Raw genomic sequence first — 16,674 nt, 5'->3', positions numbered from 1 at the left:
ATCTATTTGCCCCCACTTACTTCTTGGAAAATTGTAGTGAGTGAGCGCTGCTTATACAGTGTAGTCAAGATGAATTTGTCATTCGACTGGACATGACTCAATACTGTCTATATTTATTACTAATATATGCTTCTACATATAAAGCTGTTTTTATGTTTTACTAGGGTTAAGTCTAAGAATAGAGTTAGGCTTCAGGCTAGGATTAGGACTAATGCTAGTGCAAGGTTTGAAGAAGTGGTTCACTATGCAATAGTGACCACATCTCTGTAAATCTGATAGGGATGGCTTACCTTGATCAACCAATACTGCCTCTGAGCGGCGCTATCATGGTCCGCTCATCCCCATAAAGTGACCTTGGGGCTCTGTGACATCTGGGATCTGATGATGTCATGTCAACTTCCAGTTGACCTGACATCACCGTGGCGGCCCCAGTCTTCCTGAGTAACTAAGCTGTGGGTGGAGTTTCATTGCTCATCACGGCCCGGCATCGCTCCTGCTTGTGGAGCTCTGCAGTGAAAGAAAGCAGGGACATGCTGCGCTGTTACACTGAGCTGTGACAAGTGATGAAACACCGCCCACAGCCCAGTCACTCAGGGAGACTGGGGCCGGCAGCGGTGGTGTCAGGTCAACTGGAAGTTGGCATGACATCACCGGATCCCAGAGGTCACTTCATGGGGATGAGGAGTGGACCGCAATAGCGCCGCTCACAGGCAGAATTGGCCACACTAGGTATTTAAAAACTCTTCCCTATCAGTTTTACCGAAATGAGGTCACTATTGTAGCGTAGTCAACCACCCCTTTAAGAATAGAATCAGGGCTAAGCCTAGTGTTAGGGATAGGCTTAGGAATAGAGTTAACGCTAGAGGTTAAGGATAGGGTTAGGGATAGAGCTAAGGTAATCTAAAATAAAAATTAAACAAATATATAATAATGTGTAACTTTTTAATTTAAAATATTTCAGGATATCAGAAAAAGTAGAAGGAAACTAGAGTCAAAGGGCAAACTATAATTACATTAATATTTTTTCAAAATACAAGACATGCTTAAGGGCAAAGGAGTTAAATAGAGGGCTGGTGGAAGGGACTCAAGATGGCTAACAGTTCATGGGTTTAGTGGGTGCAAAGTATTTGCCTTGTAATGTGTACTGGCAATCTATGGTGCACCAGTGGCAGAAGGTCTCTATGTCCGTCCAAGTGGTCTCCACCGCACCACTACTCTTAAGGGAGCTTTACACGCTGCGACATCGTTAGCGATGTCGCTAGGGTTCGCACCCGCCCCCGTCGTTTGTACGTCACGGGCAAATCGCTGCCTGTGGCGGACAAAATCGCTAGTACCCGTCACACATACTTACCTTCCTAGCGACGTCACTGTGGGTGGCAAACAGCCTCTTTTCTAAGGGGGCGGTTCGTGCGGCGTCACAGCGACGTCACACGGCAGGCGTCCAATAGAAGCGGAGGGGTGGAGAGCAGCTGCATGAAAGTCATGCCCACCTCGTTGCCGGAGGACGCAGGTGCGGTGTTGTTCGTCGTTCCTGGGGTGTCACACGTAGCGACGTGTGCTGCCTCAGGAACGACGAACAACATGCGTCCAGCACCAGCAGCGATATTTGGGAAATGGACGACGTGTCAACAATCAACGATTTGGTGAGTATTTTGCATCGTTAGCGGTCGCTTGTACGTGTCACACGCAACGACGTCGCTAACGAGGCTGGATGTGCGTCACGAATTCCGTGACCCCAATGACATCTCGTTGGGGATGTCATTGCGTGTAACGGGGCCTTTAATTATGGTCCATGGTGAATCTTCCCTTGTATTGTCCTCCTCAGTAACACAGATCAGCACATTTATTGCTGCTTTGTTGATCATATGAACTGCAGATTTTTTATTTAAGAATAGCTGAAATCGCTCAAATTTGTCTTGAAGTGTGTTTACATTTCACAGTGTTCTTGTTTCACTCAGATCCTAAATTAAAACAGGCAATCCTGACAAATGGCTTCATTTATCCCCTGCCTTACATTTACAAATATGCTCATTTTCCATCAAAATTTTGGGATGTCTGAAAAGTTCTGATAACTCAAACTCCCATCTGTGATATATTTATGTAGAATGTCCATGATCTTAGCAGGAAAGTGTTATTAGACTTCCATAATAAAGTAGTCATATGGAATTTACACCTCCGCACCCCGCTTCTTCTGCCTTCAATGGTGGGTAGGCACCATTATAGATTTGTCCACGTTTACGTTTCCTTAAATTTCTAACTTACTTACCACTTTAGTTTGTGACTTTCAATATAAATAACAATGTCCTAATGAAGTTGTCATGTATAATACACTTCTTAAAGGGTAATGTAGCACGCACGGGGCAGGGGTTAAATGTACTCGTCGCCGAGCCGATGATGTCGGGTCCGGAATGTCACGGGTGGCCCTGCACGGCTTCGTGACCTAAAGGTATACAATAAAAGGCATGAGGAATGGAATAATGGGGGTAGTTGTCTCGTAACGCCACCTATGGTATGCGGCGAGGGATTAGCGGCTGCTGCAGTTGCTGTCCTCTGGGGTGGGTGATGTTACAGCTAGGAAAGTTCAGCTTCCCGCAGGAGAAGCTAGGCCCCAGTGAGTGGCTGTTGTCGCCGAAGCGCGGGGCGATGGCGACGGCAATGAACGGGCGGACACAGTTGTCGCGGTTCCAGGTCTTTACTCACCGTCCAAGACCATCAAAATTATACCAAAGAGAGAAAACTACTAAAAAACAGAACAAAGCTCTCTAAAGCCAGATATTTGTTACTTAAAGTTAAAAAATATTATCAAAGCCATATAACACACATAGCTATAACGGTCAATAACCACACATACAAAATGTCGTGCAGGGGTGAATGCACTTTGGTAGGGTTATCTATATAGTGCGGGATAGTCCGGTGTACGCTGATTTGCTAATCTCTCAAAGTAGTATTAAGCCTGCTTTACACGTTGCAATTTTGCATACGATATCATATGCGATTTGCAACGCCCCCATCGTATGTGCGGCACGTTCAATTTGTTGAACGTGCCGCACAAGCGATTAACCCCCGTCACATGTACTTACCCGTCCATACGACCTCGATGTGGGTGGTGAACGTCCACTTCCTGGAGTGGGAGGGACGTTCGGCGTCACATCGACGTCACGCGGCAGCCGGCCAATAGAAGCGGAGGGGCAGAGATGAGCGGGACGTAAACATCCCGCCCACCTTTTTCCTTCCGCATTGCCGGCTGGAGCCGCGGGACGCAGGTAAGATCTGTTCAATGTTCCCCGGGTGTCACACTTCGATGTGTGCTGCCTCGGGAACATTAAACAACTTGACATGCAATTCATCAGGATTCAACGACGTGCATGCGATGAACGTTTTAACGTTCAATCACAATCGCACGTACCTGTCACACACTACAATGTACCTTACGATGCCGGATGTGCGTCACTTACAACGTGCCCCCACCGACACATCGTAAGATAAATTGTAGCGTGTAAAGCGGGCTTTAGAGTTTTAGCTTACGGGGCTAGGGCTATATTCCCTAATCTCACTCCTTCCTAGCCGCGGAGTTTAATGCACCATAAAGTTTTGGGTGCCCCCACTCAATGTCGGCTAGCCCTATCAACCCTATGCCTGGCAGTGTGCCACATTGATACCCATAGCCAAGAAAAGTGCAGTTTGTGCTGAAGTCAGAGATATTCAATCACACATTGTACAAAGTCAGCATTAAGGATATTGCTAGAAGTACTAATGTTGGTCATATATACAATTCCCAAATGGGGCAACCTATACACAGAATCCCACTTAGAGACATACAAGATGTCTAGAGATAGTTAATAGACAATTCTATATATTCCAATGACCAGCAATTGATTGTGGGCCCATAAGTAAATAAGTCCCAATAAGGGTAAACTTATCTTGCTGGAAAATTGAATCCCAGAAGAATCCCGACGCGTTTCCCCCACTTTTTCTGGGGTTCATCAGGTGATGTTACCAGAACATGAAAAATTCACTATACTTCAGGCCACCTAATAGTTTCTAGTGTCCTGTTATGGATCCGTGCAGATATTCCTTCAGCCCCGTACTTACAGGGTGGGTATGCTGAATTCCTCTCTGCATTGTTCAAGAGGATATTCATTTTGGAATATCTACACACTCAGATATTGCGTTAATTTAAATATTGTTTCCTGACAAGAGCCGAGGAGTCCACATAAATTGGGAGAACAGAGTGGGCCCAATTTATGTGGACCCCTCGGCTCTTGTCCTAACAAGTTATTGACTCCCTGGCAAGGGAACTAGTACTTGTCAGGCAACCATGTTTAAATTAACGGCAATATCTGAGTGTTGTATATGTGGTTTGATATCACTGTTTTGTTCACACCTGGCTTTGATGGTGGGTGCCCTACCAGTTTATAATAGGGACAGTTAGGGTTAGTCATCTGGAACGGGGGGTGTCCAAAAACTTCAGGCACCCTCTGTTGGTAGGAAGGGCAAAGTAGGGTAACTTAGCAGGCCATTTACCCACCGATAAATTAAGATCCTGGAATTTTCATTATACCGTATTTTTCAGACTATAAGATGCACCGGACCATAAGATGCACCCTGGTTTTACAGGAGGAAAATAGGAAAATACATTTTTTAAGCAACAAATGTGGTCATGACACACTGTTATGGGGTGAGGATCTGCTGCTGACACTGTATGGGGGTTATTTAAAAAAACAAAACAAAACAAAAAAACAGCATCCGATTCACCCAATTTTGATAACCAGCCAAGATAAAGCCTCACAGCTGGGGGCTGGTATTCTCAGGCTGGGGAGACTCACATTATTGGGAGCCCCTAAGCCTAAAAATATCAGCCAGCAGCTGCCCAGAATTGCCGCATCTATTAGATGCGACAGTTCCAAGACTTTTCCCAGCTCATCCCGATTGCCCTGATGCAGTGGCAATTGGGGTAATAAGGAGTTATTGGCAGCAGCCCATAGCTGCCACTAAGTCCTAGCTTAGTGATGGCAGGTGTCTATGAGACACCCCCTCATCACTAAACTGTAGTGAAAGAAAATAAACACAAACACATAAAAATCCTTTATTTGAAATAAAAGACAAAAAAAACACCCTCTTTCACCACTTTATTAACCCCTAAAACACCCAGGTCCGACGTAATCCACACGACGTCCCACGACGCATCCAGCTCTACTATATTTGACAATCACAGAGAGCGGCCATAGAACACGACCGCTCTCTGTGAAGGTTAGGCCGCAAGTGAAGTGATCCGCTGGGATCAGTGGTGACTTTAGCTGTCACCGCACATCAGCTGACTGAAGCCACCGCTTATCCCGTATGGCAAAATGTTAACCTCACCTCCTTTCTTGTAATTTTGAAGTTTTTCCACAGGTAATTAATAATAAATTGTGTAACAAATACAGTAAAACATTAATAATAGGGATGATCGAATACTTCAAATATCCGGCTTCGCAAATATCCGATGAATAGGTCGCCGCTATGCGAATATTCGATGCACAATGTAAGTCTATGGGAAACCCGAATAGTTCCGAATAGTTATTATTCGGGTTTCCCATAGACTTACATTGCGCATCGAATATTTGCGAATAGTCGAATAGCGGCGACCTATTCGGCAAATATTCGCGAAGCCGAATATTTGAGGTATTCGATCATCCCTAATGAATAACTTTGACTTATGAATTTATGACCATGATAATTGAAAATGTGCACAATATTTTTGAGTACAAATGTAATTCAAAATGTCCCCCACTGTTTAACAAACAATAGTATACAATGATTGGTTTCAGAAGAACAAGCATGGCGGTCTTCTTAGGAACGCTGGCCAGTTGTTTTCTGTGTATGCTTCGTAACCACAAATGGTTTGTACTGTATGAAGATACCGGTCTCATGTCGTGAAATTCTTTTCCAGGAATGCCAGACTTCAGTTATCTCCACACCAATTGTTTCGAACTTACCCTGGAGCTGGGATGTGAGAAGTTCCCAACTGAGGACGAACTGTATCCTGCCTGGCAAGACAATAAAGAATCTCTGCTGAGCCTAATTGAAATGGTACAGTGCAGCGCTTCCCGATGCAGAATTATGACAAAATATTTCACTAATATGTCAAGTCTCACTATTAGTGAATGGGAATAGAGGGAGAACAGGAGGAGGGGAGGAGGGATGTCTATTGAAGACGTTTATCAACTTGAGAGAACGTTTCAGCCAGCTCCTCTCATGACAGCCCTGATATTTGAGGTATGGGCCTATGTTCTCGGGAAGGCAAAATAGCTGAGAGTATTTAATGGAAGCAAATTCCAGATATAACCTATCTCATTCTTCTTTTCTTCAGCTCGGATGTTGACAATTATACATTCCATTGTGCCATTGGGGATTCTATTTCATCTTTATCCAAATTGCCTCACATTTTAGACAGGGCCTTCCATATTCTGAAAGGGATAACACATTTTCCCAATTCAAGTCCTTCAATATAGTCATTTATTAAATGGCCATTACATGGGATCGCAACATGATATGGTCAACGTACAGCTTACAGCATTTAAATGTAAAAGTTCCCAGGAGGCTATAACATTTTACATGAAGCACACACCCCTATGGTCCGGCATCTTCAGTTACATTCATCCTTGTTTTCACCAGAACTAAAAGATAAATGTACAGAAAGTAGAAATGAGCGAGCAGATTCAATGCCGAATTTGTAAGAATTCACTGAACCAAGTTAATATTTAAACAACTTGCAATTTGCATTTGTAGTCATTGCAGAAGATTACATCAACCAGAGAAGCATCAAATGATCTCAGGCATTTTTTCACATAATGCGAATGTGCCGCCCCCGTGCCAGCTGCCGGGCTGCTTGGATCCGGATCCGCGGTGGCTTGAGGGGTCTCCGGACCCGGGGGTCGTGCGGCCACTCAGAAAAAGGGGGATATTTACAGGAAGATGGAAAGTTCGTGATGCCACCCACGGTGTGTGGTAATATGGGAGACCACCGCTGCTGTTGGGGGAGCCCGGTGGCGATGGTGTAACAGCAGGATGTTTAACCTCTCCGTGGGTAGGGGGGTTTGTGCCCCTGGGCCCGTTGGGTGTTGGCGTTTGGGGTGCTGTTGGGTGGAGGAAAAGGGGCTTTTCAGCGTACTCACTCAGTCCTCGAATAATGACACTGACAGCTTGTAAACCAGAGTTCTGAGCACCACTGCAGCCTGGAGGGAGCATGCTGGGATCCGTGCCCTTGGTGTTGCTGTTAGCCTGTGGCCCTTTCCGTGGCACCTTCTCACTAGTTGGACCCTCAAGCTTGAAACTTTTCAGGTCCCGCTCACCCGTATGGCTAACAGAGTGAGCTTGCTCTCAGGGTTCACTCGTAGGTTTTCTTTGGACTGTATTTGGGAAAGTCCTATCCCATCGGTGCGCTAGTACCCCGATTTTGGAGTCGGTTGGGGATGAATCTTGAAGTCTTCACCCCCGTCAGGTAAATTACTGGGACGCGTAAAGCTACTTCCCGGCCTAGGGTCCACATACCCCGTCATGCCCTGGCCCCTGCCCGGTGATGGCTCAAGGCCGCCAGCTGCCCTCCTCGGCAGTCTGTGCCCCTTGACGCGATCCCCTGCGACCGGGGTTCCAGCTCCTACCAGGCCCAGACCAACATCTGCCACCTAGTAAACTGCAGGAGCCCTGCTCCAGACCGGTGACCTCTCTCTCCACCTCCTACTCCTTTCACTCTTGTTTCACTTCTCTTGTCACTTTCTCAGTTCTCCCTACCAACCCCCCAAGTGGGTGGCCCTATTCCCTTCAGGCCCACCAATGGTGTGTCTGGTGGGTTTGGTGTAAAGTGTTCCTAGGATTTTGAATGGCTAAGCTGTTAGCAACACCAAAGGACCAGGATCCATAACCAAGGAGGAGTGGATACTTTGCAGAAGGGCAGATTGCACAATACCCTGTGACGACCTGATAGGCCAGGGCGTCACACCAACACTTTCACATCACATGATATAGCACAGCCAATCAGGAAGGACTATCCTGTATGAAAGCAGAAGCAGGGAATAGAGCAGCCAATTTTTTGTGAATCAGTATAGGGAGAGGAGGTGATGGCTCACATCTTAGCAGTAGGAATAGGGACTATAAGATCTAACACAGTGAGGAAACAGTAGGGCTATGCCAGCAGTGAAGAAGACTAGTGTGTGAGGAGACGAAAGTAATAGATTTAATTATTAGGGCTATGACACATGGCGAGTAAAACGGCCTGAGTGGAATGCGATAAATAAAATTGCATTCCACTCGGATCCATGTTACTCTATGGGGCCATTCCCATCTAAGATTATTTTCTCAGCCCTAATCGGACCGAGAAAACAGTCATAGCATGCTGCGGATGGAATCCAATCCATATTCACTTGCACCCATACAAGTCTACTGGTGCGAGTGAAACATCGCACCGCACTCGGATGACACCAGAGTGCAGTTCGATAATCGTATCACCTGGCAATGGAGAAGATAGGGAGATTCATACCTCCTTCTCCTCCACAGCGCCCACCCTCTCCTCCGCAGCTGTGATAGTCTCCGCACTGCCATAGTCTCCAGTCAATCCTCACGAACAAATATTTCTGGCCTCTTTTTTTTCTTCTCCAAGGCACATTAAGTCCTCTTATAGCATCTTCAAACAGAACCAGGGCTTTAAGAGCTGTTTAGGCCTCAGTTGTCACATTTTGTGATGGTTGAAATGTGCATCACCTGAGGCCTAGAAAGCGCCTCAAGTGAATCATAGAAGAAAGGCCGGATGGGGAGCTGGGAGCATCAAGGTGAGTATTATTTATTAATTTTTTTTCAACCTTTATTTATGTTTAAAATGCAGTGGTGTCTAAACAGCCTCCACAGCATATGGCATATTTAATGCGGATCCAATTTGAATCAAATAAATTAGTTGGAAATTAAATTTCCTAGGTAACTCTGCGTGAAATGTCAAATTAGAATTTTGACAAATTTGTTCCTCAATAATATTATTCAATTATCATTATTTCTATAAACCTATCAAAAAGACCACTTCTCTGAAACAGAATAAACACTATGTGGTATATGTTCTGTTCCCATTTCTTCAGTGTAAATTGGTCTCTTTGAGAGAACCACTTTCATTGAAAGCCATTTTTATTGCAATTTTGGTGGTCATCTCAAAAAGGGATAACTGTATCCAGTGGCATAAGGAGAGTCTGATGGGCCCCGGTGCAAGGTTTGGACCTGGCCCCTCACTGCATGTTGGTCGAATGTATGGGTCCTTTACTACATAATGGAAGAGGGACAACACAAATGTCTTTATAGGATTTATATAATCTCCCCCATCCAGGAATAATGACTCCCTTTCTGGGCTCCTTCTTGGTCTCTATGTCCCCCATCCTAGTATATATCTTTCCCGACCTGGTAGATATGTCCCAAATACTGGTATATACTGTATGTCCCCCATCTTGGGCCCCTTCCTGGTAAATATGTGGTGCCCCTGAGGCTCCGGTCGCCACAGGGTACTGTAAATCAGTTAAGGTGTGATATCCATCTCAGGTAAGGGGGGGTTAACCATCGGTGTCACCACATTTCATCTCACATACAGTCAGGTGCTTCCCACTGGGGAGCTGTGTTGTGGCAGATGGGGGGTGGCCATATAGAGTACTGGGGCTTTCCAGTCGCTAGGGCAACCGCCAGGGGGCGGGCACCATTAAGGTAAAAGTAGGCGCAACGCACTGACATAGAGCACATGAGTCGGGACCATAGTTCTGACAAGACACCTTTGGAACCCTTCAATCCACACAGGGCCCGGGGCTTGGAGCGGGAGCTCAGCAAGGGTTCCTAACGTCCACGGGGGACACCCTAAGGAAAAGACACTCTCTCTCTTTCTCTTCAAACACCGGTGGCTGCCCCTCACTTGCTTTGGATTGATCGGAGCCCACAACAGCAGATATCGGCACCTGGGTGCAGCTTTAATTCAGTGAGTAAAAGACACCTTGAATCCACAGAGACTGTGTTGGCTTGTCCTTACCGGCGTCACTGCCCGGCACTTTGGGCACCAACGGCCATTATCTCCCTTTTCATCCACCTGGGGCCTGCTCTGCCTATGGGGAGTGACACCATCCCGGCTGCCTTAATACTTGCCCCGGCGAGGAATTCTGCAGTGGCGGCTACTCCATGGCCGCACACCACAGGGGGCGTCACGATAAATTTTCCTAATCACCCCACTTTCCCTTCCTTTTACTGCACGCCTCAGGGCAACGGAAGCAGGCAAGGCCACCCATGACATTGCCTGACCCAACCCTCAACGGCCTGGCAACGAGTAGGTTAACCACCTGCCCAATGGAGCACTGCAAATATGTCCCCAATCTTAGTAAATATGTCCCTCATACTTATATATAGTATATGTTCCTCGTTCTGCCTCTGCATAAAAAAAATCTGCTCACCCTTCTCGTCCATGCCCCATTGCATGGTGTTTTTTTCTACAGCAGGCACTGTAGCCGGCAGCTGATATCGGCATGCGGGTCATAGTGCACAACGTTATTGCCATGCACCACCAGTCATGGCATGTCAACGTCAGCTGCCAGCCTCTGATTGACCGGCGGTATTGCAGAGCAGGGTCCCGACATGTTACTGCACCGCTAAATACTGCAGCTGTTTGTGCATCCTCAGACACACTTCCAAATGAAGTAGACGCTGGGGTCTGCGGGCCCCCTCCATCCCCTGACCCGGTCATAGTTGAGATCTCTGTGACCATGATTGTTACGCCCCTGATGATATCTATATATTATAACAGAAAAAAATCAGCAACTAATCGATAACTCTTGCTTAATCACTTCAAGGCCCCATAAAAAAATAAAAAGAATATATACTCACCTCACCAGTGATCATCAATCAATGTCACCTGATCGCTGCAGCCAATCAGCTGTAGCCTTTACTATTTTGTCAGAGCAGGCATTTTTGCAATGGAATGTTGATGGGCTGTGACTGATTGGCTGCAGTGGTCCTTCGATAACACAATGTCCCGTGACCTGCCATCTATAACCTCAACATTACTAGAACAGCTCCGTTGTGTGAGGTGAATATAGATTATTTTTATGGGACCCTAAAATGACTTAGATTTTTCTGTAATGACATCCGATGAGTTTTTTTTAAGTTTATTTTTTTAATTTAGCAAAAAAAATGTACAATTCAATTTCCTTCAATATTTAAAATTTTCAAGTTTCTTTTTTTCATTATGCAAAAAGCATTTTTTTCTGAAAAGTATTTTAACAAAAAATTTACAATTCAATTTCCTTCAATATTTTGAGCAAAAAAATTATATATATAAAAAAAAAAATAAAAATAAGGAATACTATTTCCAATATCCATTTTATTTCTGATATCATATGGATATAAAATATTGTATATAACATAAATGTAACATAATAAACATAACATAAATAACATCACAGAAATTAGTTTTACATTTTTATTTTTTAAAGTTTTATCTCTGACTAAAATTTAATTCATTTTTTTAGTTTTAGTGTAACACTGTCTGAAACTTTGAGCTTAATGCAATTCATCCCACAAGCTAAGCCTTTCTTTTTCCCTTTTTTTATTATTCTAGTCATGTAACATTTTGGGGGATTCGTGTGGTTGTATAAAATATCTTGTAAAAGAGTAACAGACGGACTAACAATTTCCCGCAAAAAAATTTGCATCCTCAATTTTCGGTGGCGCTTACTCTACTTTTTCTTCTCTAATCCGAGACAGTTTTTGAAGTGCAATGTACTTTTTTTTCTCACTTCCTTCTATGAAGTGGATTTTGGAATTTATTCCCAAATTTTTTTTTATCAATTTATTAGAATTTCACAAGTAAGGTAAAAGTAAGGTAAACACCTCGGCAAAAGTCTAATTGTAAGCAGAGATGTCCTTGGATCGTGTTACATGTTTGGCTTTTCTTCATCCCACTTACTGCTTCCATGAAGTCTAGACATGGTTTGAGGTTTTATGATTATGACCGACCATTGTCCCAGATCCACCGGCCATATTTAATTCCGTAATTACGAACTGCTACTGGGGATGTTATATCTATTATAAATCTCTTGTTAGGGTGTTAAAGGTTAAGTGATGCTTCATATTATTGTAACTAGAGTTGTTACTCCAGGGGAACCGTTTCAGAAAATCTGCACAACACATGGCGAATAGATCACGGCTGGTCACGAGTCAGACGTTAGCTTGGGTCGGTCGATTTGCATTTCCTCTCACGTGAGTAGTTTGGTTACATAAATGGTCCAGAGTCGGGTTAAGCACAGAGAATATAAGCTTACTGTGCCGAAAGGAAGCTTAATGATTTCCTTTATAGAGGAAAAGAGAATGGATGCACTGAGGAAGCAAGATGGACAGCTCAGAATTTAAAGCTTTTACCTGCAGGCATGTGTAATTGATAGCTTCTACATGAAGAAGTAAAGTTCCTGCTACGACCAAGGAAAGACTATGAATAACTGAATAACTTATACCGTATCCCCGTGTGTGCGTTTTATTCAGCAAAAATCCCCTTGAAGTCCATACGATGTGTGGAAAATCACTTAAATGGAACTTTAGTAAAAAAGAAAAAAATCCAGCTTTTATGAAGCTGTAGTCATTTAGCTGGATCGTAGGTCGGATTGATGATAAAAAGTATAGTTATCTCGGCATTCGTGTAACTAGTCAACCTGGTTTTCTTAGAATGATCTAGTGGTGATATGCTAATCACTGTTCTTGATCTTCGGTAACTTATGGTACAAAATGGGATCATATGTGAAACCTAGAGCACCCCCACTGGCCCGAAGAAGCATTGCACAGTCCATATTGAAAGCTATAGGCTCTCTATGCAATGTATGGACATACCTGTTCCTCCAGAGAGAGAAAGTGTACCGCTGCCGGTGTAGGGGGCCGACTAGCCAAGGGAAGTTTTACCCTTGTGACTAGTCCCTGGCCTCATTAGCATATGATAAAAGATCTTTAGAAATACTTTTTCTAAAGATTTCTTTATCTATGCTACTAGAAACAGGGACAGTAAAGGCCGCTTTACACGCTGCGATATCGGTACCGATATCGCTAGCGTGGGTACCCGCCCCCATCTGTTGTGCAACACGGGCAAATCGCTGCCCGTGCTGCACAACATCGCCCAGACCCGTCACACTACTTACCTGCCCGGCGACTTCGCTGTGACCAGCGAACCGCCTCCTTTCTAAGGGGGCGGTTCGTTTAGCGTCACAGCGACGTCACAGCAGCGTCACTGAACCACCGCCCAATAGAAGCGGAGGGACGGAGATGAGTGGAACGTAACATCCCACCCACCTCCTTCCTTTGCATTGCAGCCGGGAGGCAGGTAAGGAGAGGTTCCTCGTTCCTGCGGTGTCACGCGGAGCGATGTGTGCTGCCGCAGGAACGAGGAACAACTTCGTTACTGCTGCAGTAACAATAATTGAGAATGGACCCCTATGTCACCAATGAGCGATTTTGCACGTTTCTGCGATGATGCAAAATCGCTCATAGGTGTCACACGCAATAGCATCGCTAATGCGGCCGGATGAGCGTCACCAATTCCGTGACCCCAGCGACTTTGCATTAGCGATATCGTAGCGTGTAAAGCCCCCTTTAGGCAGGGATTAGCAATATGCACTCAGAATTGCTCGTAGATCTGGGTGCATATTGCACCTGACAGGTTTGCTTTAACCCTAGAATGCATACCTGGGGCCTCACAGGCCTGCTAGGTCACTTGTTTTCTATGGTAGGTTTCTATGGTTGCGCGTTCTAGGGTTAATGAAGTAGCATTTTGGAGTAGGATCCACCAAATTTATTAAGACGCCCACACCACTGAATGAATTTGGCACATCTTCTAACTGGCTTGTGCCTCCTTGTGAATCGCCAGAAGTGACTTTAGTAACATTTTTGCGTCACCACTATTGATGAGTTTCATGGACAGGTATTGTGACACCCCCAACCCAACCAGGCTCCGCCCTAACTCCACCCAGTTTAGAGGCGTTGCCCAAAAATGGAGCAAAAACACCAAAAGCAACAAAAAAGTCCATTTGCAATTTTTCAAAGTGTTTTATGGGCATAAACACTTTGTTGAATTGAGGTGATGGTCTTTAATATTTCCAAAAGGGAGAAAATTGTCTGGCACTATGAACCACACACACTTTGCTGCACTTCAATTAAAAACCATATATCACAGAAAAAATCTGTCCAACAGCAGATCCATACAGGGCGGTGCTCAACCTGGCAATCAGCACAAATGTCCAAATCCAACAAAAAGACAGAAAAGATGGTGGCACTCACCCTGTTTAAAATGTTCTTTATTTCATCTAAACATTAAAATAACAGGAGGGGAATGCAGGAGACGTGGATGACGGTGACTGTTTCGCGGACAGCAGTGCTTCGTCGGGTCCTGACACACACTGAGGCAAGACCCGATGAAGCGCCGCTGTGCGTAAAACAGTCACCATCGTCCTAGACATCTCCCGAATCCCCCTTCTGTTATTTTAATGTTTAAAAGGAAATAAAGAAGATTTTACACAGGGTGAGTGCCACCATCTTTTCTGTCTTTTTGTTGGATTCAGTCTTTAGTATTTCCTGTATGTAATCTTCACTTTTAAAATGGGACCTTCTTTTCATTTTTTACTGATTACACCACTGCATGAAGTCACATAATGGACAGAGTGACAGAGGCTTCAGAACTACAAATAACACTGACTTGTTATGCAAATGAAGCTGAAGATCTATTTGTGAATCTGAAGTCTCCATCACTCCAGCTTTATTCTTCGCCAAACACCTCCTCTTCCTGCTTGACTGATTACACTATTGCATGAAGTCACATAACATAGAGGTTGTCGGTCAAGCAGAAGGAATCAGTGCTTCATGGGATTAGAGATGGCGTGACGGAGGCTCCAGACCTACAAATAACACTGACTTGATATGCAAATGATGCTGAAGATGTCTTTGTAAATCTGAATCCTCCATCACTCCAACTCTATTCTTTGCCAAACACCTCCTCTTCCTGCTTGACTGATTACACCATTGTATGAAGTCACATAACATAGAGGCTGTCGGTCAAGCAGAGCAGTGCTGCATGGGATTAGAGATGGAGTGATGGAGGCTTGAGACCTACAAATAACACTGACTTGATATGCAAATGACACTGTAGATATCTTTGTAAATCTGAAGCCTCCATCACTCCAGCTCTATTCTTCACCCAACACCTCCTCTTCCTGCTTGACTGATTACAACATTGCCTGAAGTTACATAACATATAGGCTGTCAGTCAAGCAGAAGGAATCAACACTGCATGAGAATAGAACTGGCGTGACGGAGGCTTCAGATCTACAAACAACTCTTCATTTTCATTTACATAGTAATTTCAAACGCTGATTTCTCAGTAGCGGAGGACTAGATTGGCCATATAAAGGTATTACTAAAACTTCTCTTTGAAAGAGCTACATGCTTGATAAATAGTTTGTGTGTGCGCGAGGGGTCGGGGGTGAAATCCTGTTGACAGATTCCCTTTAAAGGATTGGTCATGACAAATATAAGCACTTCATCATTGACCTTATTTCTGTTTATCACAAGCAGTGATGGTTTTTTTTTCTCTCCGACTGACCGGAGTTGAATTTTTATGTCTTCACATTACTTTAACTAACAGTGAAGCTATTGATACAGTTGTCGGCCTCGCTGGAGCATTGGAGGCTCTTTGTGCACAACATTAACGTTCCTTGCGGCGAGTTTTATTACAACTTAAGTACTAGAGTTCAGACCACCAAGTCCATTCTATTTTACAGCTCTCTAGTGAAACTTTTGTGTTTGTGAGTCCAATAAGGCAGGATGAAATCCATACACATTACACATTAAAGCTTTCAAGATGGAAGATTCGAGCGGTGGAGACACAGTGAAAGTCTAGCCCGTCCGCGGCAGAGAGCAAATACAGGGCTCCGATAAACTCCGCTGATAACGTTCACTCAATTACTTTATCTATTGTTAAAATTTGCCAAGACCAATCTAGAATATTACACATGGATGTGCAACAGATCCACTTCTCGGGATGTGAGATACCTGCCGGATTGATTATCTTAAATCTGGATGAAGCGGTTTCATGTAATTATTTTTTACGTCTTTACAGGAGCTTGTTTAGGAAAGTGCAGTACTTAAATAAAGTGTCTGAGATGACAGTTCGAAAGCCAATAATCCCAGGTACATTGAGCAGACTATGGCAATTAGCGTTTTCTTTAGCAGGACTAAATGGCTCAATGAAATAAATTTTGGTTCTCATTTGGAAATGTTCACTGAGCAGAAATGTCCTACTGAGTTGATGTTGTTATGAATATAGTCCCATTGTGCGGCCATAGGCCGATTGAACAAGATCTGTAATTAGATTTCACAATATAACCAACATAGGATATTAAATAGAGCTCTTTGACCTGATGATGGTGGTGTACTTTAAAAACCTTTGTATCTTAGAATGGCTGCATAACGTGTACGATGGTGACTGGCTATATTATTAATGGCCAGAGATGTACCACGAACGTGATGTGAACCTGGAGGCTTGTTCTGTAGTGCCACATGTTTTTCCTAAATTGTTCACAGGGCAAGGTTCACAGGTGGCTGGAGAGATGGGTGGGTCTACCCACCTACATACGCCATCCGTGGGTATGT

The 16,674-nt window shown here is 44.3% G+C and overlaps 1 protein-coding gene across 1 annotated transcript in view; it reads left to right on the top strand.

Moving 5' to 3' along the window:
• Window positions 1–16,674, top strand: part of CPZ (carboxypeptidase Z) — a 115,706-nt gene that overhangs the window by 84,808 nt on the left and 14,224 nt on the right. The window contains exon 9 of the mRNA XM_075333221.1: window positions 5,933–6,072. Coding sequence (XP_075189336.1) covers window positions 5,933–6,072 — 140 coding nt within the window. The remainder of the gene's footprint in view (window positions 1–5,932; window positions 6,073–16,674) is intronic.

Source organism: Anomaloglossus baeobatrachus, chromosome 1, assembly GCF_048569485.1.
Source record: "Anomaloglossus baeobatrachus isolate aAnoBae1 chromosome 1, aAnoBae1.hap1, whole genome shotgun sequence".
Lineage (NCBI taxonomy): Eukaryota > Metazoa > Chordata > Amphibia > Anura > Aromobatidae > Anomaloglossus > Anomaloglossus baeobatrachus.
This window is presented reverse-complemented; position numbering and strand designations above follow the sequence as displayed.